This window comes from Gracilinanus agilis, chromosome 1 (genome assembly GCF_016433145.1).
Source record: "Gracilinanus agilis isolate LMUSP501 chromosome 1, AgileGrace, whole genome shotgun sequence".
In the NCBI taxonomy this organism is placed as follows: domain Eukaryota; kingdom Metazoa; phylum Chordata; class Mammalia; order Didelphimorphia; family Didelphidae; genus Gracilinanus; species Gracilinanus agilis.
In genome coordinates this window covers 366,863,261-366,889,155 of record NC_058130.1, presented here as the reverse complement: position 1 = coordinate 366,889,155, position 25,895 = coordinate 366,863,261, and the positions used below count along the sequence as shown (strand labels likewise).

The 25,895-nt window shown below is 36.9% G+C and overlaps 1 protein-coding gene across 1 annotated transcript in view; it reads left to right on the top strand.

The window, feature by feature from the left end:
* ITGA1 (integrin subunit alpha 1) overlaps window positions 1-12,920 on the top strand; it is a 138,754-nt gene extending 125,834 nt beyond the window's left edge. Inside the window, exons 27-29 of the mRNA XM_044681196.1 lie at window positions 1,733-1,825; window positions 3,616-3,732; window positions 11,856-12,920. Coding sequence (XP_044537131.1) covers window positions 1,733-1,825; window positions 3,616-3,732; window positions 11,856-11,900 — 255 coding nt within the window. The 3' untranslated portion in view covers window positions 11,901-12,920. The remainder of the gene's footprint in view (window positions 1-1,732; window positions 1,826-3,615; window positions 3,733-11,855) is intronic.
* The last annotated feature ends 12,975 nt before the right edge of the window (window positions 12,921-25,895 follow it).

Here is a 25,895-nt window from a genome sequence, read left to right as displayed (position 1 = left end):
ATCCAATTGTGCCATAATGTATCAGTTGCTGTGTACAATGTTCTGGTTCTGCTCCTTTCACTCTGCATCAATTCCTGGAGGTCTTTCCAGTTCACATGGAATTCCTCCAATTCATTATTCCTTTCAGCGCAATAATATTGCATCACCATCAGATACCATAATTTATTCAGCCATTCCCCAATTGATGGACACCCCCTCATTTTCCAATTTTTTTGCCATCACTAAGAGTGTGACTATAAATATTTTTATACATCTTTTTCCTTATTATCTCTTTGGGGTACAAACTCAACAGTGGTATGACTGGGTCAAAGGATAGGCACTCTTTTAAAGCTTAGTTCCAAATTGCCAAATCTAAGGCTTAGTTCCAAATTGCCCTCCAGAATGGCTGGACCAATTCACAACGCCATCAGCAGTGTATTAGTGTCCCAATTTTGCCATATCCCTTCCAACATTTATCACTTTCCTTGGCTGCCATATTGGCCAGTCTGCTAGGTATAAGGTGGTACCTGAGAGTTGTTTTAATTTGCATTTCTCTAATCAGGAGGGATTTAGAACACTTTTTCATGTGATTATTGATAGTTTTAATTTTATCATGTGAAAACTGCCTGTTCATGTCCCTTGACCATTTGTCAATTGAGGAGTGGCTTGATTTTTTGTTAATTTGACTTAGCTCCTTATTTTAAATAAATTTATTTTAATTAGTAACAAGTTTTTTTATATTCCTTCAAATTTCTTTTTGTTTTCTTCTGTGTATTTGTTAATGTTTTATTGATGTTCTTTCTTTAAAAAAATTTTGCATCTCTACTATATTCACTATAGAAACCTATATTGAAGACAAAGTATGGATACATGGTGAAACTCCATTCTGTATTCATATTAGAAGATAGCTCTGCTAAGATCCTACTCTACCAGGCATGGAGGTGATCCTGGTATTTTGAAAGCTATTCCATTAATCTATATATTCTCACAATTTCTTTCAAGCCCTAAAAGATTCCAGGGCAGGCCTGTGTCTGTCTGGATGAGTTCAGAGAAGAACATCGCCAATAGAATTTGACTATTATCTAATGCTTTTTGCCCATTACAGAAACTCCCAAGACCTTATGCTAAGGTTGATAGAAGCTGCTTTCTCCTTCAATGGAATCAATTTAGAGAAATGAAACTACAGATCTTTGAAGTACTGAATTGTTTGCAATAATATTAAGACTGATGTCCATGTTACTGACTCAGTGTGAAACATCAGATTTAAAATTTTTATTTTGGCAAATTTGCTTTGACTCCTACTATAGCCAGATGTTTATGATAACAAATTCTACTATCAATCAGTAACAATTTATTATTCGTCTATTATGAGTCTGTCACTTCATTAGTTAATGGGGATACAAATGTGAAATTTGAAATGTCTAGTCTCTGACTTCAAAGAGCTCAATAAAAATCTCACTTACTGGGTAAAGATTTTAACCTAAAGAATTATACTAATTACTAGAAAACTGTAGATTTCTTTTTTCCAAGGATAATTCTAATCAAGATTCTGTTCTAATCTTTTTCTTTATTCTTTTTCTATTCCTTTTACTATTTTCTTAAAGAGAGTAAAGTAGCAATGACCTAAAGGAGGAAAAAGACAAGGGAATGAAAACTTACATACTTAAAAGTATGAAGGCTATGACTTTAACATGACTTATCTTTGTATGGGTGCAATAAATGCTAATAGAAATTTCACCTGTTTTCTTTGCAGGCAAGTTTTTCCAGTTTAAATCTCACTATAAAGGCAGAACTTCAAAGTGAAAACTCATCACTGGTGTTAAGTAGTGGTAATCAGAAAAGAGAGGTAAGAGAGGCACCAATTCTTAAAACATTCTAGATTTCATTATGTATTTTATGATCTGAAGTTCTGTAATGACATTTAATACCGAAGACAGTGAAAAGCACTACTCCAGGGAAGGGTCAGGCACTTTTCTCCTCTTCTGGAAATCAGAATTAATTTGCTTACCATATGATTTCAGGCCAATTCTAACATATAGTAAACTGACAAAAACATGGTATTTACCTATTAATCTTTGATCTTGGTCAAGCCTGGGCTACAATCCTATTAATTCTCTCAACCTGCCATGCATACTACATTTTTATAGCTTCTAATCATTTTTAAAAGGCATTATTTTAGTATTCATATTGATTGTCAATGATGTAGTTAGAATTATCTACCCATTCTTATAGAGACATTTGGACATGCAATTGACACCTAAAGAATAGCCTTGGAAAATATATTGCTTATAAATGCCTGAATAGGAGGCAGCCAGGTGACTCAATGGAGAGTTAGTGGAGAGCCACGCATAGAAATGAGAGGTCCTGGGTTCAAACAGATTTGAATATACACAGTATTGATTCTGTTATGGAAGGTGAATTTTTTTAATGCTTGAATACGATACAGGTGTGCATATAGTTTTTTTTTTAAACCTATTTAGACAGAATCATAGGTCTGTAGGTTTAGAATTTAGAAGTTCAGGAGCCATTTAGTTCAATCCCTTCCTTTTATAGATAAGAAAATCAAGGTGTAGGAGGCTCACTTTCCCAAGGTCAAAGGGATAATAAGTATCGTGGTAGAATTTTAACTCAGACCTGACATGTTAAATTTTTTTTAAACCCTTACTTTTGGTCTTAGAATTGACTTTAGTTATCAGTTCCAAGGCAGAAGAGCAATAAGAGCTAGGCAACTGGGGTTATGTGACTTGCCCAAGATCACATAGCTAGGAAAATCTGAGGCCAGATTTGAACCCAGGACCTTGTATCTCCAGGTCTGACTCTATCCACTGAGCCACCTAGCTGCCCCAAAACTTTTGGAACATAATAATATCATGATTTATTGTGTACTTAAAATTTACAAAATGCTTTTAATATATGTTGTATCATTTTATTCCCACAATTGACCTGTGATATCTGTGATACAGAAATATGGGATATAGATAGTATCTGTATTAGTGATACAGGTAGAGTAATACAGATATTCCCATTTTGCAGATAGCAAATAGAGACTCAAAAAGGTTAAGTGAGTTGCTCAAGGTTACATGACTAGTGTTAGAGGCAGGTTTCGAACTCTAGTCTCCTGGATGGACTCCAAGGCCAGCATTCTTAATATCGTGCCCCCAAACTTTTTGCTAATAGTAAATGTGATAAGATAGAGGTTTGGGAATAATGAAATAGATTTAACTTTATAACATACACTTCAATACTTGAAATAGTCTTTACATTCTTTTGTGTGTTTTTTTAAACCCTTACTTTCTATCTTAGTCACTTAAAAAAAAAACACTTATATTCTGTCTTATAATCAATACCGTGTATCAGTTCTAAGACAGAAGAGTGGTAAGGGCTAGGCAGTGAGAATTAAATGATTTTCCCAGGGGCATAATGCTAGGAAGTGTCTGAGGTCAAATTTGAACCCAGGACCTCCTGACTCCATGTCTGGAGCTCTGTCTACTCTGCTACCTAGCTACCCTGGATACTGTTTAGAATAATTATATCGTTAGAGATTGTTTTGTATATGCATAACATTATAATTAATCTATTTTTGATGGTTTGAAAAGATATTTCTTGCTCTCAACTACTGTCTTTCATTATTTTCAGCTGGCCATTCAGATATCAAAAGATCTTCTACCAGGCAGAGTACCATTATGGGTGATCCTTTTGAGTGCTTTTGCAGGATTCTTGCTTTTGATGCTTCTTATATTAGCACTATGGAAGGTGAGCATTCTTTCCACTTATTTTTCTATCGTAGTTGAAAAAAAACATCACTAACAATTATGTAGTTAAGAAATATCTCACATTTATTGGATGCCACAATGTACCTTTAAAATCAGATTGTGCTTTTGTTTCTGTGTGGGCATATATGTGTACAGGAGTATCTGTATTTATATGAATATATGCATACAAATCTGTATAATTTACCTTAATCAAAAGAAACATGTTCCTAAGAAGTTGTTTGTAAATGGAATTTTTGTGAATGAACCAAGATCTTTCTGTTTCATAAAATCCTATTCTTTCATTTTGTAGCCTTTATTAATATTTGCTTTAAATCTGGTGTTTCACATATAAAGCTCCATTAAAGTGAAGGTATAGAATATTTAATACATTTCTTTGAGTTATACTACTAGCATAATAAAGGAGAGTTAAAAATTTTTATGGTTAATAAACAAAGCAAACAGAAATCTACTGAAAACTACAAAATATTGGTTTACCAATTGTATAGAAAATTGTGGAATTAATAGGAACAGAGACTAGTGATTTCACTGGCATAGAGAATTCCCAAATGAAATTCCTTTTTACCAGTGCAACTCATTACTTATGTAATTTATAGTCTCAAGGCAGTTAGGTGGCTCAATGGATAGAGTGCCAGATCTGTGTAAGGATGAGATTTGTGCAAGGGGGATGGGACCAAAGGAGCCAGAGAAGGAAGTTGCTGACAGTTGCTAACAGTTGAGACCAGAGAGGATTCTGGGAATTTACTGGGGAGAAGAGAGGAGAAGAGAAGTCTTGGGTGAAGGACTGAGAGGAGAGAGAAGGACATCCTAGCTCGGATCCAGTCCTAAGGGCTTCCTGAGGATGTTTCTTTTATAAATTGAAACCCTGATTCCCTGATCAAAGCCATTCCATTACATCTCACCCATCAAGACTTCAACCATTGAGTCAGCTAAATTTGGACTCCATTTTCAGAGCAATCTCTTACTCTCCTTCACCCATTACCCAACCTTGCTGAGAGACCCTTTTCAGTCAAAACTTACAATCTTAGAAAAGGATAGAAACAGAAAAATAGGAGTAGAAATAGAAGGAGAAGGGGCAAGGGGAGAAACTTGGGCGTGGGAACCAGTAAGGTTCCCACCTAAGTGACAGACCCCATAGGAATAGCAAGGAGGGCACCCCCAAATCCCTCTGCCCTTCACCTCTTTCCTCAATCCCTGATTTGCGAAAAATAAAAAGCCATTCATCAGTCAGATAGTGTTCCAGAGTGCCTGAGAGACAAGGAGGGGGAAGGGAACCACAGCTTTGTCTGGCTTCCTCCATCTTGAAGCCAGACCACCCACTGTGAAACTGACTGACCTCAGGGGAGGTTTGAGTGAACCCTGTCCTTATTCAGGATCGGATTGGGGTACCGCATATCTCCTCTTATAGGGAAGCCTCACCCCGAACTCCTGTGGGGTGGCACAACCATCCAGGTCATCCAGTTTCGGGATGACACCCCCTTAAAGTCTCCCAGGATATTCATTCCCAGGGGAGTTCTGGGAGAGAGACTCACCACATAGACTTTCTCTATCTCCCATCTATCAAACATCGGTTACTAGCTCTTTTAATTATTATATCTGAAATCAAGAAGACCTGAGTTCAAATCTAGCCTCAGACACTTACTAAACTATATGACCCTAGGCAAGTCACTTAATCCTTTTTACCTCAGTTTCCTGATCTGTAAAATAAGCTAGAGAAAGAAATGGCAAACCACTCTGGTATCTTTGCCAAGAAAACCCTAAAAGGAGTCACAAAGAGTCTGTTACAACTGAAAAATGACTCAGCAAAATAAACAACAAAAATAACTTATAATCTAAGAATTGCCTACACCACTGAGAGGCTTTGACTCATCCAGCATCACACACTCAGGATATGTCTCTGGCAGGACTTGAATTCAGCTTTTGTTTGCATCAAGGTCACTTCTTTCTTCTCAGTGCCACTCTGCTACTCTATATCAAGTTCAGAGCCTTATATTTTACCTCCTAAAATAATGAAAACAACAACCACCACAACAAAAACACTCAATACATTAAAATGTAGATTATTGGTACTTTCCTAATAATTAAACCAGTTGTATCATCCTAGAATCCACATTCCCAAGAAAATGCTGCTATATGTAATAGTGATAAAAATTAATTTGAAGGATTTGGAGTCTTTAGGGGGAATTCCAGCTCAACATGAACCAACAGTTTGAGATGGCAGCCCCAAAAGTTACTGTCTAGAGATGGATTTTTAACCTTTTTTGGCTCATGAATCCCGTTGATGTCTGGTGAAGACCAGAGTTATTAAACAGGTAGCCCATGCAGTTCAGAACACTCCCAAGTAATGCCTGAAGCAGATTGAAATGTATTTTGGAAATATTTAACAAAATAAATTTAAAATGAATTAATGTTATTATAGTGTTTTCTAGGTCAACCTGCTGCCAGCAGGGATCCTTATGCACAGTTTAGCATTCCTAGTTTCGATATGAATTTAATACCACTAGTGAAAAACATTAATCTTTCTCAGAATGGTTTTTATCAAAGGAAATTATTATATTGAGTTTATAAACATGTCATATATATATATATATGTGTATGTGTACATATATGTGTATATATATGTATATATAATCCAAGTTCATCCATGCTCCCAATTGTTAGAAAATTTCTGACATTCATTTTCATTCTGAAATTCTGGAAGTCTGTGGTGTGTTACTGATTGTCTGAAAGAATATTATTCTTTCTATGGCCTTTCCAACTTTCCAAGTTATTTTTCATGTGGTGCAAAGATTACCTTTCAGGAATGGTAGGGAAGGAGAAAATGGGCCTCCAAAATCATACGAGTCCCAATTAGCAAGTAGATGTACTCTCTGGCCTTTCTTCAATAACATCCAGGGAAAAAGATTTTTCCCCCATCCCTTCTTATCAGTATTGTTCTCTTTGTTTTGCATGAATGGCACTTTCTGCAATACCTGTCTTAGCCACAATGTGGCACCCAAATCCTGGCTTACTATTAGTGTGATGGGGTGTAATGTCAGGCCAATCTTGTACCCCACTTCAGCAAGCAGTTTTGCATACCTACCTTCAGTTGAGATGGTCATCATTGCATAGGAGTGTGACCATTCATAACATAGTTTGCTTCTCATGAGTTAAAATGGTTCCTTGACTTTCACTGCCAGTTTCTAAGGATTCCACTTTAAAAAGAGAAGCATATATTGGAGCTGAACTTTGGATAAACTCTGAGAGGTTTGTTACTGTGACTTTTTGGGGTCTTTAATGGAGATTGTAAACAGTTACCAAAAAAACATTTTTGTTACCAGGCTGCAAGGATACAATGTGTAGCTAAGAATACTTAGTCCCCTATAGGATATCCTGTTGAATGCATATGATGAGTTCTTCAGATGTTTCCTGACTGCCTCACTCCATAAGGGGAAGGCAACACACCAGAAATACTGAATATGGCACAGGGAAAAGAGAACTGTTATTTGGACCTGTTATACAGGGTGGTGTGGTGCTTCTGTAAGATGGGCGTGGCAAGCTGGCCCAAGATCCCTAGATGGTAAATGAATCTAGGCTGAGTGAGGATAGGGGTGCCTGGGTGGCTACCAAGGTGTGCTGGTAACCACAAGGGCTTATGAATGTTCAGCTCAGCCAAGCACTTGACCCCACAAACAGTGCCCAAGCCAAAGTTACCAAGTGAGAAGCTTTATATTGTTCACACAGCTACTCTGGTTACTTGGCTTGGGGTGCAATTCCCTAATCACTGTGCCCCCACATCCAGATGTAGTGATTAGGGAATTGCTTAAGGCAGTGATGGGCAAACTACAGCCTGGATCTGGCCCACAGGAAATAATTTGCCCATCACTGGGAGGATAAAGATTTGTAGTAAGGATAGTTATTGATATTGGGTTGGATAATGTGGAATGACTGAGATTTTTGTAAAATTCCCTTTCCCCTTAGCTATAATTATTTACTTGCTCTTGGAATGAAATCAGTCTTCACTTGAACTATGTTTCAATAATGCTATAATTCAAAGGGGTAGGATTCAGGATAAGGAAAGTAGTGTTGGGGATGGCTATGCTAAAACCTATGGGAGTTAGATTAGGCTAATCAATAAGGAACAAGTTAGCAGCCAGCTACAGAGGCTTCTCTCCCTCCCAGGCCCTGGTCAGACCAGCCGTGGTGTAGACCAAGTGAAAGGAAGGGCTTGTGATATTCTTCTTGATAACAGGTGTTGATGATTATCTCTCAGCCTTGTTTAGTAATAGATCAATTGATATTATGAGACAATCAGGTACAGGTGCTGGATATGCAGGTCTATAGGCCTACCCACCCTTCATCACCCAAACCCCTTCTCAAAAATGAGACCCTGAAGTCTTCTACCTCCGGGCTTTTATAGTGGTGGTCTCAATTGTCTTTTGCCCCTGTCTCATGCCACCTGGGTAAATTCTAAGTTCTATAACTGATGATCTGTTACTCAAGTTGGTCTCCATCTTCTTCCCAGAGGTTACCTATTTCAGAACCAAGAGAAACTGATTTTACATCCAGGGTCTGGGCCTTACTATCTTTGTGAACTTAGTCACAATTTCCTCATCTGAAAAAAATGAGTGTTGAACTAGATAATTGTTAAGGTCCCTTCCAGATCTCTCCCTTTCATTCTAAGTAAGAATTTGACTCTGTTCAACAGGGCAATGGTATGGCAGAATACAGAGTAACTGGAGCATTATCCTTAATCTTCCTGCCAGGTAGATCTTAGCCCTCACTCAAGGGAGATACCAGGGGAACTTTGAGTACCCTCTGGCATGTATACTTTGATATAGGTTGTCTGTAGTCATCTATGGCCATATAGCCATAAAACTTATTCATGGTTAGATCAGACCTTTCAGAACCAACCCTTGATTCTACAGTTCTCCAAATTTCCCTAAAGCAGAAATTCAGATAGACTAGTAGTGATTCTCCTTCAATCATAACCAGTTTCTAAAAGTCTTGTGGAGATGGACCTGTAGAGCATTTATGGAGTTATCATCCCAGCAAGTTTTCCTCCAGAAAGAAATTGCCATGGGCATTTCCATCTAAGGGATAAACTCAATTAGAGTGCTTCATATCACCTCCCTCCCCCCCCCAAAAAAACCCTTCTTTACTTCAATCTTTTCTTTGAACTATTTTAATAGTAATAATAATAAAAGTAATAGCTGGAATATGAGCTGCTTGAGGGTAGATACTCTTTTGCCTCTTTCTATATCCTCAGTGCTTAACAGAGTTCTTGACACATAGTAGATGCTTAATATTTAATGATTATTTCCAATGCAAAGGCCTGAAATTCTCCACTTCTTACATCTTCCTTTGACTTAATTCTATATTCTCTATTAACATGCAAATTCTCCCAGAAGGATATTATACCTAAAATCTCATCCATTATTTATACCATTCCATGGATGATGTCATTTCAGAAAATATGTTTTGACAAAGAGATGAGGATGAACTTCATGTCAGATGGGAGAAAGCATGAAAGATAAATAATAAAAGGAAAGGTTAAGGACCTGAAGGAAAGCCTACTTGATAACCTTGCCTAGAGTCTCTAGGATCAATGGATTTAGAGTTGAAAGAGACATTAGAGATTATCAAATCCAATTCTTTGGTTTTATAGTTGAGGAAACCAAGTCTTGGAGAAACCAAGTAGCATACGTAGAATTGATCAGATCCCCAACATCAAAGCAGATGTCTTTTTTTGCAGGGGGGGGGATTTTATTTAATTAATTTAGAATATTTTTACATGGTTACAAGATTCATGTTCTTTCCCTCCCCTTCCTCCACCCCCTCCCATAGCCAACACACAATTCCACTGTGTTTTACATGTATCATTAATCCAGACCTATTTCCATATTATTAATATTTGCACTTAGGTGATTGTTTAGAGTCTACATCCCAATCATATCCCCATTGACCCATGTGATCAAGCAGTTTCTGTTTTTTGTGTTTCTACTCCCACAGTTCTTTCTCTGGATGTGGATAGTGTTCTTTCTCATAAGTCCCTCAGAAATGTCCTGGATCACTGCATTGCTAAAGTAGATGTCTTTTTAGCTATGCCATAGTGTCCAGTCTTTACTGGGAAAGTTAAGAATAAAACACAGATTATTTACCATCTGACCTCTCTGAGACATAGAAATACTGGATGATAGGATGCATTTGTGTATGTTGTATGGAAATAGAGGAGTGCTGGAACCAACTCAGCTCTCAAGAATGAAATGCAAAATTTTCATTATAATTATGTCTTGAAAATTGGAAACTGCTAGCTATCAGGATTTGACTGATTTATTATTTTGTTGATTATCCAGACTTATGAGGTAATAATGCAGCTTAAACTTAAAAGTAGATTATGGGTATATTATTTTCCCCAGAGAAATAGCTGTTTCAAAATTTTTCCAGCAAACAAACACTATAAAGGTTGTTATGAAACTGAGACTTTTAATTGAGGAATTCTCTAGAGAAAAGTACACTGTCAGGTAACTCAAGTTGGAGCTCAGTAGGTCCAGTTGCTGGTGGTAGGGATAGAAAAGCAAAAATGGATTTCACATTGATTCTAGGATAAAAATTTAGGTGGGGGGAATGGTACTAAACCTCTCTTTCAAGATAGTTCTAACTACATGTTCCAGAAATTCTCAAAGCCAGGTGCAGAAGGTGTTAGATTCCAAAAGCATGTGTCTACGTGCAATCAAAATGAAAACAATGAAGCAAAGGCCCATGAAGGGAAACTTGGGGATGGCAGCTGCCATAGGACGTGTACCCCTAGAACTGGAAGTATGCCAACCTCAGTTAGGATGTTGCTGTCATCCTAGGACACTGACCTGGGTGCCTGTCACCAGTTACAACTGGATCAGGTTTACCTAGCTTGATAAATGCTTGTTGAGTAATGAATTAAGCTAATAAAATGGAGATTGGCATTTGTCCAACTCTACTTGATATGTGGTTATTGGTAGGAGAGCTTTGTGAAGTGATTTTCTAGAGAAATGTTTCTAACAAAAAGCCACATTTCAAAGAGGGTCAAAGTTTGAAAAATAGAAATTCTTGTGTCTGGGATGCCCAAATAGGTAGACTGTGCTATTGATTAAATCACCAAAGGCTTTAGGAATGGCATGAAGTTTGGTCCAGGTGCTCAGCAACTTCCCTGGCGATTGCTAGAGCTGGCTCACCTGTCTTATGCCCATTGGACAGTTGCTAGGAAGTTTATCTTCCATTTTGAAAAAGAAGATAATGGAAAGGGAGGAGAAACTACCTGTAACCCATGTTAGTACAAGGCTTGTTTTGTCCTTTTGTTGGGAGAGAAATGTCTTTGACCAAACTAATTTTCTAAGTTTGGTAGTAATTTGACACCTGCTGCAATTGTACTGAATCAGCATTCAGTACAAATGATAATTAACCTTTCGTGAATTACTATGCCAAAAACTTCTAATAAATACCTAAAGCGAATTTTGCAGACTTCACACAATCTCATTGGTGTAAGGAGCTCCCTGTGAGGAAAAGCCCTCTATAAATGCTGGTCAGTGTTTCTTCCACTATTTATAGTCTTAAAAAATTGTCTGGGGCACTAAAAGGTAATATGACTTGCCCTGGATGACACAGATGGTATGTGTAAGAGGAAGGTCTTGTCAGAGGAGGTTTTGGGGACATGGAAAATTCTGGAGTAGTTTTCTATCACTTTTGTGAAGATTTCTAACTTCCGTCCTCAATCTGCCAAAAAAACCCACCCACCATGTCAGAGTCCTTTCTGGGGTGAGGCCCAGAACTGCCCTAAGACAAACACACCTTTCACAGGGTTTGAAAGAGTTTAGTGATTTAATCACCAGCAGACTGAGGCTGCTATTGGTGTCAGAGATACAGGGTTTTCTTTTTTCAAATTTTCCCTTTTTTTGAAATGTGGCTGTTTTTCAGCTCTTAGTCTGTATATCATGCCACATTATTAATGATAATGTTAATAGCATTATTAAAACCATAGTGCTATCCATCGTAATTATGATGTAGTCAGTTATTATTATTATATTCATATGAACATTTACTTCCCAAATCCTAATACCAGATTGTATTTATGTTTTTCTATTTTTTTTACAGATTGGATTCTTCAAAAGGCCACTAAAAAAGAAGATGGAGAAATGAAACACCATACAAGAGAGAAAAATAGCAAGTGTTCAATGATCTGTCCTCCAGTTTGCTTCAAATTTGTGACCAAAAAAGTTTAAATATAATTATCACCTACATGGTCACATACTTTTGTTCCATCAAGGAATTAATCACCCAGAAAAAAAAGAAAACAGATCAAGAATGATCCCAAAAGACAACTATAAATTTATATTTGTAAAATATCGGGAAATATTTTAAAATAATTACTCATTTTTGCTGAGTAATTGAATTTAAGATTACTAAGTGTTTTGAATAGAAAGGACAACCTATTCAAATATGCTTATATATTAAATTACTGTACTAAGTTTTGCAGAATGAAGAAAAAGATGTCAGGCTCGTGGAAAACATTTTTTTTCCTCTAGAAAAATACAAGTTAGACTTTCTTTCTCTGACCTCAGTGGAAATCTAGATTTTCAGACTTTGAAAATGCATGTACATGCCAGGAAAGGACTCACTTACTAGGGTCACTTCCCATCATGCACAACTGAGCTCAAGGGAGGGAATGTTCTGTAACATGGACTCATGATACAAAGGAGAAAAAAAAATAGAATGAAGCAGGGTCATACAGCAGGTAGCCTTTGGGTCAATTTCTGTACATGGAAAAATTCATTTCCCAGGGTGTCTAGAAAGCAAGGTCTATCCAGCTGAAATTCTATCCCAAGTTGAGAATGAAGATAAAAGCACTACTGCTTAGCAAACAAGCACACTGAATGGCTGGCTTTATCAGCTTTTACAAAGCATGTGAAACTTGGATTTTTGAGCTTTAAGAATCAATGTAAAACTTCATGGTAGTGAACAAAGCACTTAAAACAATTTTAATTTTATGTGTACTTTTAAAAATGTGATGTGATTTATCCCCAAAGAATGCAGTGTGAAGGATATGCTGAAATGAGTTCTGAAAATGGAATGTGGTTGGCAAATTACTATGAAGTGCTTATTGCACCTTTGTGAACGGTTTTGAGTTTTGTTATTGTTCAGTTGTGTCTGACTCTTTATGACGCCATCTGAGATTTTCTTGGCAAAGATATTGGAGGGGTTTGCCATGCCCTTCTCCAGCTCATTTTACAGATGAGAAAACTGAGACACAGTTAAGTGACTTGTCCAGGGTCACACAGCTGATAAAAGTGTCTGAGCTCAGATTTGAACTCACAAAAGATAAGCCTTCCTGACTCTAAACCCAGTTCTCTCTCTTATCTACTTATACCACCTAACTGCCCCATTTGAATTTTGAGGGACCCAGAATTCCCTTTTCCTAAGGCAACGCAAAGAAGGAATTCTCTTAGGTCCTTGGTACAGGGTTGGTCAAAACCAAAAACTATGACAGGGTCTTTATTTTATTTGACTTTGTTTTGTTTCATGTTTTTTTTTTTCTATTTTGTTTCTCAAGGATTTGGTTTTTGGACACATTTCTTAGATGCTGTAAAAGATAAAAATCCATTTAAAAATCGAATTTCACCAAAAATAAGAATTTTTAGAACATGAGTTTTACATATATATCAAGTAAATAGATCACTAGAGATATAGTTAAAGCATTTTGAAAGCTAGCAACAAGAAGTCACTAACCCATGTTTATCTTCTTTGCTTTTGAAGTCATTTTCCTAAGGCAAATAGGGCTGACCAGAACACCAAGCTGCCATGAGCTATGACAGTTCCATTCACCAAATGACACACCAAATGAATTGAATGTACTGTAGTTGTATCAGTTAATAAACATTTAGTAAGCACCTACTATGTGTCAGACACTGGGCTAAGGCTAAGAATACAAGGACAGAAGCCAGCCTTGGGTATCAAGGAATTAACAGTCTAATGAGGGAAACATGAAAACAACAATGCACAAAAAGGAAACATGTAGGATAAAGGAGAGATAATCAATAGAGGGAAGGCACTAATACTAAGAAGAATCATGAGAGGCTTTTAGCAGGAAGGAGAATTTTAGCTGGAACTCGAAGGAAGCCAGGAGGTAGAGATGAGAAAGGTACATATTCCAAGCAAAAGAAAATCCCCAGAGTCTAGAGATGGAGTGTCTTGTGTGGACACTGGAAAGAAGGCTGTTGTCATTAGATCACAGTGTATGTGGAAAAGAGGGAAGACTAAAGTGTAAAGAGACTGGAAAGGGAGTAGGAGTGAAAAGGTAGTAGGAGACCAGGTGGCGATGCTCTTTAAATGCCATGGATGCTTTTATATTTGTTTCTAAAGTTGAGAGCACTGGTGTTTATTGATTAGAGAGGAGAACTGGTCAAAATTCCCTTTAAGTGTGAATTACTAAAGTATATTCAGATTTTAAAATAGCTCTCCAGTTGTTATTTCTCATCCAATAGGATTTGCTGTAGTAAAAATTCAGTTGTCTAGAACCTAGTACCTAAGAAGAGTTTCACTTAAACAGAATTTTTCTATGGTCATTATTTAGGAAACAATAAAGAAAATAAGAAAATAAGCCAATTACAGATATTTCTTCAACATTCCAAATTCAAGATGTTCAAATTCAAAGACCTCAGTTTCCTACCTTTTCCATAATCTATACTTTTATTAATAGTAAGATAAATCATTCCCTGCCATCTTTCTGCACCACTTATCCCCCTACTAATACCTTTTCATTGTTGTTGCCCCTACAAATAGTCCCTTCATGGTACATGGGCCATCCTCTTACTCCAAAATGACCACTTCTTTTTTGTTGCTCATTTTTCAAAACTCATATTACCTCAGTGTTCTGATCTAAGCTACTTTCAAAGCAGAAATCAAACTGATTGGGTTAGCAAACCTCTCAGCCTCAGTTTTCTCTATTGTAAGATGAGGTAGTTGGACTAGAAGACTTATAAGACCCCTGTCTAGCTCTGTATCCATGATCTTAATTCACACTAAAAGTTTCAACTTCTCCATGGAGTATTTGTGTTTTAAAAAAGAATGCTTATTGATCCAGAGGAAGGAATTTTCAATGGTAGAATTTCAGATAATATAAAAAATAGTAAAAGAATGATTAAGGATCTAGGTAACGTCCATGTGCCCCTCAAATAACAGAAAGCATGTGATTAACTGCTCTTTCTACTCAGAAGTCCAACTCTATTTTTAACCATAGGAGTAGAAACAAAAAGTAATATCTGTGCATTAATAAAAATTTCCATTTTCCCAACACGTTACTTCATTAAAACTTTATTACATATGGGACAGTGGTAGAGCCATTTTGGTGAACCTATGGCACATGTGCCATAGGGGGCTGCTACCCTGCCCCCTCCACTATGCCTAAGGATATTTCTCATTTCACCCACCCCTCTGCCCAGCAGCCCAATGGGAGAACTTCCTCCCTTCTCTGCCTAGGGTAAAGTGTGGGGCTCACATGCAATGTAACAGGTATAGTTTGGACATTCAGTCTCTAAAAGTTTTGCCATCACTGTGCTATAGACTAGTACTGTGATTTCATTGATAAGGAGAATTTCCAGGTAAGGAAATTCCCTCTTAACAGTACAAAGCAGCAGGCAACACCTTTTTCTGTAACTTAGAATGAGAGAGCTGCTCAGAGCATCAAGAGTTGAAGTGCCTTGCCCAGCACATGTGTGGGTGTATTCAGAACTAAGACATCTAATCTACATAGGCTTCAATAGCCAGCTCTATCCACTATTAAAAGAAATAAATCAATTATCAATCAAGTATAAAATTTTCATATTTAAATACTGAAAAGGAGAAAAGGAAAAAAGTTTTCTTTGATCACTTTGCATATAATATCAAATTTCATTAGTCTTGTGATTCACCTGACAATATGGCAGTTACCCAAAATATAAATTAACTGATTATACTTTAAAGTAATTATTGTTAAAAATTAAGTGACAAAGAAACAGCAAAAGTAGATCCCTAAAAAGATTTCCACATAGGTCTGTTTAACCATGCATTATGTGTATATAGATATATATGCATGTGTATATACAGATACACATATATATGTGTATTATATATTCATGTGTGCATACATATTTATAAATACATTAATTTAGCCAAAGAAACAGATTAAAAATTGTATTAACAGATTGGCTAATAGAATATTTTTTTTAAATGTTCCTAGTGTTTTCACCTAATTAATTGCTTTGGTTCCATATGTAATTTGGTTTTTAGACCTTCCTTGTACCCTAAATTTTAAAGACACGAGATTTAATTGTATTGAACAATACTGATTATACTGTGTATGAGAAACCCATTGTCAGAATGAAGAGGTCAAGTTCCATAGCCCCCAGGTTATGACCTTAACTTTGTATTAATACAATTTCTGTACTTCACAAGACAAAAATAAGAGACTGAGAATATATCTGTGCAATGTGGCAGAGTTCAAAAAATCATAGCTTTCTAGAATCTACATGACTTCAGAGCCATAACCAGGCATTTATATGTCCTGCACAAGTGGCATGAAATATAGATGATAAGAAATGCAAGTGTTCTTAGAAAAGCAGCAACCAGGGATGAGAGGAGCTCAGATTGGGGAGAAAAGTATTGCCAAGAAAAAAGAATATATAAGGTTCTTACTATATATTAAGCATTGGAAATATAAATAGAAAAGTAAGATTTCCCTTCATCTCAAGGAACTTATGTTCTAACAGGAGGGAACAGTTTTCAGGAAGTTTCAGCTACAAGTCAGATGACTTTTCTGACTAATTATTTTGTTAACTAAGTGCTATGCTCATTTTTTCCCCTAGCTACTGATGGACTACTGCAAGGGTCCTCAGTTCCTAAAAAAAAAAAAAAAAAAATTAACAAAAAACAGTCTCTGTGCCCCAACTGTTTCTAATTGCTGACAAGAAGAAAAAACATGCATGGCATATTCAGTTTTCTCAAGACTCCTCTATTATTTGAGAAGAGATATCCTTGGCTCCTGTTAAAGAGTTTTTAGTCTGTTTTGAATTTGTCCTCAGCGATCAAAATTTTTGAACAATTTCACTCAGCAGAATAATTTCATGGAAAGTACCACCTTCAAATGTTCAGATTTGTTGTGGGTGTGAATGAGGCAGAAAGATACAGAAAATATAAAAGATTATTTTTTAATTTTATATTTGAGCTTGAGGAGGAAGAGAAAATGGAGCTATCTTCTTTTATCTTAATTTAGTTTAAGACTTTGATAGAAAAAGAAATGTTTACTTTAAAAGGAAGAAAAATGTCAGAGGTGTGATTTAGTGAATTTGAGGTGATCAAGGCCTACATACCCATTATATGACTGCTCCAGTAAGATTCTTCAGAGGCCTGCCTAGTCCAAGCTCTTTGTCCTTTCTTTGTCTAATACACTGTAATCTGCTGCATTTGAATTTCATGTGCAAATTTAGCCAAAGTTAAGAAACTAGTAATGACTAGTAAAGACAGCAGATCTAGTTTATATATCTTTTTTATTTTAAAATATGCTCTGAAATATGCACACTGTTTAAGCGGGGCTGGGGGGTGGGATGGAAGGCTTATTCCAACAGAGATGTTTTTATAGTATTTTATACGTTGTCCTCGTATTTGTAACTTTTCCTCATCCTATACCCTCTTCATCACACTTCTCCTCTCTAGCCATACCTGGTCCCTTTTCCTCCACACCTCATCCCTCAAAGAGGTTTTCAAGAAGGATTTGTGTTATAGTAAAACTAGCTCTATTGAATTTCAATAAAATGTGTATTGAATTTCAATAAAATTTTATTTAAATTAAAAAGATGAGTTAATGGGTCAGTCATTTCTGAAACAGCTCAGCTCTCTCTACAATCAATTGCTGCATAATGTAACAGAACCAGCTCATTCATTTATAATTTCCACAAGACTATGTCAATGGGAAACATCATAGATAAATAGAACTCAGATGGAGAGTTATGATATAGAGTGTCATTTGCTATGGGTTCAAAGGGACCTAGAAACATCAAATATACTGCACCTTAGAGATAGCATAGAGGAGACTAAATAGTCATAATCACAAAAAAAGATTAAACAGATCTCAGCAGGAAGTATGTTTTTTGTTCAACAGAATTTTCCCTAAACTACATTGGTTTTGCAATAATTATTTACTACATATAAAAATGCAGACCTTCTTTCAAACACTGCCTCAGGCATTTATTATCAGGGTGACCTCAGACAAGTCACCAAGTTACCAAACTTTCATGGGCTTCAGTTTCCTCATCAGTAAAACATTGATCTACACCAGCGATTCCCAAAGTGGGCACCACCGCCCCCTGGTGAGTGCTGCAGTGATCCAGGGAAGCAGTGATGGCCACAGGTGCATTTATCATTCCTACTAATTGCTATTAAAATTTTTAAAAATTAATTTCCAGGGGCTCTAAGTCATATTTTTTTCTGGAAAGGGGGCGGTGGACCAAAAAGGTTTGGGAACCACAGGTCTACACAGATGGCTTCCCAACTCCCTTCTTTCTCTAGATCAGGGGTCAGCAACGTATGGCTCTTTCTGCAGGAGCCATAAAGTTAATTTTTTTCAGGCGCTGTTACAGGAGCCCACTGTGAGCACTGTACGGCTCTCACGAAATTACATTTTTAAAAACATGGCATTTATGGCTCTCACGACCAAAAAGGTTGCCGACCCCTGCTCTAGATCTTACCGCTAACTCAAAATCTTTACCTCTGCCCTGATTGCCCGACTTGAAATTTAAACCAAAAATTCAGAGTTATTAAATATTCAGTTGTCAAGCCTTTTTGTGGAAAATCTTACATGGGCACCATTCACCTCTCTACTTTCTGCCTTTGTGGGATCCCTACTTTGAAGCTCGTGGGAGAATATTAGTGTTCCAGGAGAAAGGTGCTGAGATTAGCCCCCTACAATCTCTTCCCAGATCCACCCCTCCCACACAGCCAGAGCTCCACATTAATATTCTTTATTATAATCATGGCTCAAAAATAGGGAAAAATGTTGGCATTTTGAATGCTTTAGTGCCTCTCGGAAGGTCAGCTTTATCTTCATTATAAATCATAACATCGTCTAGGAGCAGATAAGACACCCAGTTCAAGGCTCCAGAAGGAATTCCGTGCCTTTTTTCAAAAGCTAGCAGCTGAAGAATTTCAATGCCATGAGAATTGGGCAATGGGAGCAAGAGGCCTGATTTGAATGAGAGGCACACATGATCTCATCCTGCCCCAATTGGTTTCTCCTTTGCCACTCCACAGTGGGAGGCTTTTGTTTTGGTCTGGGGCTTCCTTGGCAAGGCTATTATCAGCCAAGGGCCTTGAATGCTTTCTGACTGAAGGGAGCCCATGAAATCTCGAGCTATCTGACGCTGCAATAATAGGCTGAAGGTCCAGAGGTGCTCCTGGCAGAGAATGTGCTAGCACAATGACAAGGCAAGACTTGGGAAAGCTCAGAACTGGGGAGGGGGGGCACCAAACCCTGGGCTGGAAACCCATGTTTGCTTTTCAAATAGTCTGTTCTCTCCTGTTTGAGGCAATTGGGAAAATAAGGTTGAGATGTAATGTGAAAAGAATATACAATGATCCGGAATGGGTCCTTGTGTAGCACCCCAGTGTGAGCTTTCTCAACATACACTCACACCCACATACATACACCCCTCCACACACCCCACACACCCACCCACACACCTACACCCCATATACTCACATACACACTCTCCACACAGACACTAACACACACACACACACACACACTCCCCATAAATTTATTAGAAGGAAATGTTTTTCTTGCTGCAATTACTTATGAGAGAATAATGACTTTAAAGATAGAAGGAAGTTTAGAGACCCTCTGACCCAAACCCTTCATTTTATAAATCAGGAAACCAAAACTCAGAGAAATGAAAAAAATTGCTCAATATCACCCAGATTTCTATCAAATCCTGACAAATTCAGATTTTGATCCAGGATTTCCTTATTCCAAAGCCAGTCTTCTTTCCTCTATATCAACAAAGATTTAGTTTTATTCCATTATTCCACAATTGTTTAAAAATTCGGCTTAATCAATGCTAGGGCTTTGTTTTTTTTTAATTATCATTTTGGAAAGGAGATGGTCATTAAGCAACTTGTGTTTGGAGACTGACATAGCTGGACATTACTGAGAAGGCTGGAAAAACTTTCTGTGTGTTTCACATATTGAATATCCTGTATACTGATTTGAAGGTCAAAGGTTTTGTGTTTTGGTATGATTCTATTGTATCTTGGGTATCAGCTGTGTGTTTTGCGTCAACTAGCTAATCAGCATCCTGTCTTAAATGTTGAATAAAAGTTACCTTTTAAAAGAATATGATTCAGCAGTCTATGGAAGCACATGAACACAATCCAAAATTAAAATGTACTTTCAGACTTCTAACTTTATTTTTACCTTCAGAATTTTTTCTTATTGTTTAAAAAAGATTTTTTTGTCTGTGGTGCTTCCTGGACAGGCATATTAATATAATGATACTTTATCAAACAAAAGACAAGATAAGAAATATCTTTGTCTAGTAAAAGTATTCTTGAACTGAATTAACTATTGAAAAACAGATTGGATTACATACTGAGAGAGCTAGAAAAAAAAAATCTTGCCAAGTAAGGGAAGTGAAACATTTTATTTTTTCATTATTTCTAAAACTTAAGGGGAAGGGGAAAGGAGAGAAAGTCATATCACATAGGACTAATGATTAAGGATGAAGTTTTAACACTAATATCTTTTTATCCCCCCACAAATTCTCATCCTTCTCTTACTTGCATCTTTAGATACTCCTGTGAATAGAAGTAAAGCAGGTATTATCTCCTTTTCACAAATGAGGAAGTTGAGGCACAGAATAGTTCAGACATGTTGATGATAGGTCTGCTATGTATAACTTCCATGGCAATGATTAGCATCCTGAATTTCATTGATCCCTACTGTTGAATTGGTTTTCCATGTGGAGCAGCCCAAGGTCATTCTTGAGGCAATGTGCTGGACTGAAGAGGTTCATTCTGACCTCTGCCATATCCAGATACTTTAAAGTGAAGGATGATGAGATCCTAAATCCAACATAGACCAGGGGATAGTATGATCTTTTGTTTTTGAAGTAGAAATAACATTTTTGAGGTAGAAAAAACATTTTATTTTTATTGATATCTTTTGGTATTATATCTTCTCATCCCAGAACAAAACTAACCAGCACCTTAAGAAAGTACAATACACAATAGATCCATTTATTTTTTTATAATTTTTATTTCATTTTATTTAAAAAAAACCTTCTCTTCTGTTTTAGAATTGCTATAATTATCAAAGGCAGAAAAGTGGCAAAAGCTAGGCAATTGGGATTAAGTGACTTGCTGGTGGTCAGACAGCCAGGAAGTGCCTAAAGTCAAATTCTGACCCAGATCCTCACAACTGCAGGCCTGGCAATCTATCTACTGAGTCTCTCAGCTGCCTCAAGACCATTGATTTCCAAAGCCAGAGTGCATGAGCTTTGAAAATTGAAAGTTTTGGCCTAATATCTGAGAGAAATATTTCAACTTCTTCCAGTAATTATTTTTTGTCACTTTATTTTTAAATTTAAAAAAATTTTCCATGGTTACATAATTTATGTTGTCTCCCTCTCCTCTTCCCTTCTGCCTCCTGGAGTTGACCAGCAATTCTGCTGGGTTTTACATATATAATCACTCAAATTCTATTTCCATATTATTCATTTTTATAATAGAGTATCTTTTAAAACCAAAACCCTAAATTGTATACCCATATAAACAAGTGATAAATCCTGTTTTCTTCTGCATTTCTACTCCCACAGTTCTTTCTCATAAGTCCCTCAAAATTGTTCTGAATCATGGTGTTGCTAACAGTAGTGGTCTATTACCTTTGATCATCACACAATGTTTCAATCACTGTGTACATTGTTCTCCTGGTTCTACTTATTTCACTTTGCATCAGACCATGGAGGTCTTTCCAGTTCATCAGTCCTTAAAGATCAATGGTATTCCATCACCATCATATATCACAATTTGTTCAGTCATTCCCAAATGATGGACATCCTCTCAATTTCTAATTTTTTTTGTCATCACAAAAAAATGCAGCTCTAAATATTTTTAAAACAGATCCTTTCCCATTTTTTCTTTCTTTGAGATACAAACCCAGTATTGATATTGCTGGATCAAAGAGTATGTATTCTTTTAAAACTCTTTGGGCATGATTCCAAATTGACTTCCAGAATGGTTGGATCAGTTCACAACTCCATCGGCAATGCATTAGTGTCCCAATTTTGCCACATCCCCTCCAACACTTATTATTTTCCTTAATTGTCATATTGTCCATTCTGCTAGGTGTAAAGTGGTATCTCAGAGTTGTTTTGATTTGCATTTCTTTAACCATGAGGGATTTAGAACATTTTTTCATATGGTTATTGATAGTTTTGGTTTCTTCATCTGAAAACAGTTGATTCATATCCCTTGACCATTTGTCAGTCAGGGAGTGATTTGATATAAATTGGACTTAGTTCTTTGTATATTTGAGAAATTAGACCTTTGTCAGAGATTTTTGTTATATTTTTCCCAGTCTATTGCTTCCCTTCTAATCAACTTCTTCCAGAAATTTTCAATAATTCGTTTCTAGGGGCAGGAAATAGGGTTTGGGTATAGGTTTCCTTCCTCCCCTAGCTCTGTTCAGCTGTATTTCAGTTTGTCTTCTCCAAGACTAAGAGAAAAAAAGTAAGGGGCTGGGGGAAGGTAATTAGTTTCAGAGCCTACTTTCATGTTTTTATAAGCCACAGAGAAGGGAAATTCCCAATAAGAGTCTACTTCCTCAAGTCTTAGCCAGCCAATCATTTTAAGTTCCTAGCTAGTCTATCAGGGAAACATTAGGCAGATCTACAGTTCATGAGGAGGTAGTTCTGCAGATATATTTGAGAAAAATATATACTCTGTCATCTTATTAGTTTGATTACAGAATATTTCATATTTTGGGGGACATATGTTTGGGGACAATTCTGTTCAATCCTAATTGCATATTTGATAAATATGCCTTCTATTTTCAGGAGAAAATTTCTGTGTGTGCTTGATTAGTAGGACAATCTAAGAAAGAGGCTAATGACTGTCAAAATCTTAAGTTTAGAAGGTTGTCTCTGCTAGGAAATTTAAGAGTCATTTTTGGTAATGAGAGCAAACCTAATATTCAGGAGGGTCTTAGGCACAGAGTATAGAGAGCTAACCTTGAAGTCAAGAAGATATAGGTTTCTATCATACTCCTGAAACATATAGGCCATGAAACACTGATTAAGATTTCATAATCTCTCAGGGTTACAGTCCAACTCTCTAGGATGTTAAGTTATAGAAAAGGTGCAATCATATGTTACTTGAAGGAATTTGCTCACTGAAAAGTTTTCTATACAAATGAAACCACAGATCCAGTTCCATTCCTATCAAATACTTCTGTCAGAACATGATTTGTAGTTTAACATGGACATTACCCAAAGTTACACAGCTAGAAAGTCACAGATGGTTCAAGAATCAACCCATAGAGGACATCAGGTATGATACAGAAAGAAGCTTGTCAGTAGAAAGAAAATATGAAATAATAATCATAATTATAACGGACTGAGTTTTAGGTGTATATGAGTAAATGCACAGAGTATGGGTGATGAAGACTTAATTGTTCATTGAAGGAGGAAAACAATGACATAGTTGTGAATAAGTTTTGGTGGATTGTGACTAATGCCTAGATTATGCCTATTCTAATATTTAGAAACCATTACTAGCAGGTTTCTCTGATAAAGATCTCATTTCTAAGATGCATAAGGAACTGAGTAAAATGTACAAGAAGAACCATTTCCAACCAATAAGAACAAAATTAAGGCTATGAAAAAGCAATTATCTAATAAAAGCTATATTTATTTAATAGCTATACACACATATATATATATAGTGTATATGTATGTGTATATATGCATATATATACATATATATGCATATATATACACACACTCCAAATCATTAACAATAAACAAAATGCAAATTATGGCTACTCTAAGGTTTCTCCTCACACCTATCATATTGGCAAAATTGACCAAAAAAGGAAAATGGCAAATGTTGGAAGGGCTACTGAAAAACAGGCACATTAACACAATATTGGTTGAGCTGTAAATAACTCCAGTGATTCTAGAAACAATTTAAAATTATGCCCCAGAAGTTACTACACTATGCATACACTTTGACTCAGCTATACTACTACTAGACCAGTCATAATTGCAGAGGACTAATGATGAAACTTGTCACCTACTTCATGTGAAGGGCTCAGTTCCTTCCAGAGGCAGAACCAAGATGGCAGGGTAGAAGCAGGAAAAGTTCAAACCGCTCTGAAAATCCTCTCCATCCAACCTTGAAATAACACTTCAAAATGAATATTGGAGTGACAGAACCAAAAAGGATATAAGCAAAGCAATGTTTCTGCAGAAAAAATCTTGTAAAGTAGACAGAGAAGGTCTGGTCACTGAGGTGAGAGGATAGGACAGCCCATAGCAAAGTCCTACCAAGGAGTACAAGCATAAGCCATTAGCAAGCCCCCTCACCCCTCATCTGCTAGTCCATTTTCTGAACCTGGGACTGAGCCAACATTGAGACTCTGAGACTCTGTCTAAGCCAATGGCAGTGCAACCCCAAACCCACAGCTTAAGTTGCAAGCCCAGCACAAGCCTGCAATGAGGTCCCAAACCCTAGCACTGGATAATCAACAGCATGCCTGGCTGGTACAGGCCCAGAAGGAGTCTCTGAGCCCTTGCTCAAGCCCAAACCAAGACCCCAAGCCCTAGATCAAGGCAATTAGAAAAGTGCCTAGTGGGTGAGAGCCCAAAGGGAGGCCCAGAGTCCTTGCCCAAGCCTATAGTGAGATCCTGAATCCCATTGCAAAGCAGTACACATGGTATGCCTGGCCTGTGTAAGTCCTGAGTGAGACCTGGGGACCCAGCCCAAGCCTGAAGTGAGGACATGATCCCCAGCATGAAGCAGTGTGCAGTATAGCACACCAGTGACCTTACCCAAGCTCAAGGTGAGGTTAAAAGCCCCAGGGCAAGGCAGGTCACAAGGTGTTTACATGATCAAGCCCAAAGTGAGGCTCACAACCTGAGGTTGCACCCTGAGCCCCAGCACAAAATAGGTCCCACTGCTCTGAGTTCTGCAAACCATCAGCAGTCTGAAGGCTTGACCAAATCAGCAGTGTGAGATGGCTTTCAAAACTGCTAGTTAATAGGCCATCATACCCCTTGGAAGATCTAAAACTTGCAGAAACCCAGAAATAAAGGTAAGGGTAGCAGCAAGAAAAACTGAAGTTTAAGAGAGTGATTCCTTTATCCTAAGAACAGAATCTACTTTTAAGATAAAAGTAAAAGTCAAGAAAAAGGCTAGGGAAAAAAGCAAATATGGGGGAAAATTATTTAACCATTATGTAGATAAGATTAACTCTCCCTTAGTCTATTTTTAGCTAATCAAATCAAGAACTTAAAGTACCCCTACTTACTGTTTTTTATTTAGCTAGCTAAAAATAGGCAAGGGGAAGAGTTAATGCTACCTTCACACAATAGAAAACTTTTATGGAGAAAGTGAGCAAAGCACAGAGACTGAGGGGACAATGAATACAAAGGAGTTACATACAAAACTTCAAAGAAAAATCTGAATTGATTTCAGGGACTGAAAGAGCTCAAAAAGGTTTTCAAAAATCATTTAAGAGAGGCAAAGGGAAAATGAGGAAGAGAAATGAAAGCAATGCAAGATTATAATAACAGCTTAAAAAAGCAGAATTGGTCAAATGGGAAAAGAAGTTCAAAAGCTTACGGAAAAAAAATAATTTCTTAAAAATTAGATATGGGCAACTAGAAGATAATGACTTCATGAAATATCAAAAAAAACAATAAAACAAAATCAAAAGAATGAAAAAAAACAAAAGAAAACCTGAAATATCTCATTCAGAAAATGATTTACCTGGAAAATAGATCCAGGACAGATAATTTAAGATTTATTGGACTGAATTATTGACCTGAAAGTCATGATGGAAAAAAAAAACACCACCACCAACAACAACAACCCTGGACATAATATTAC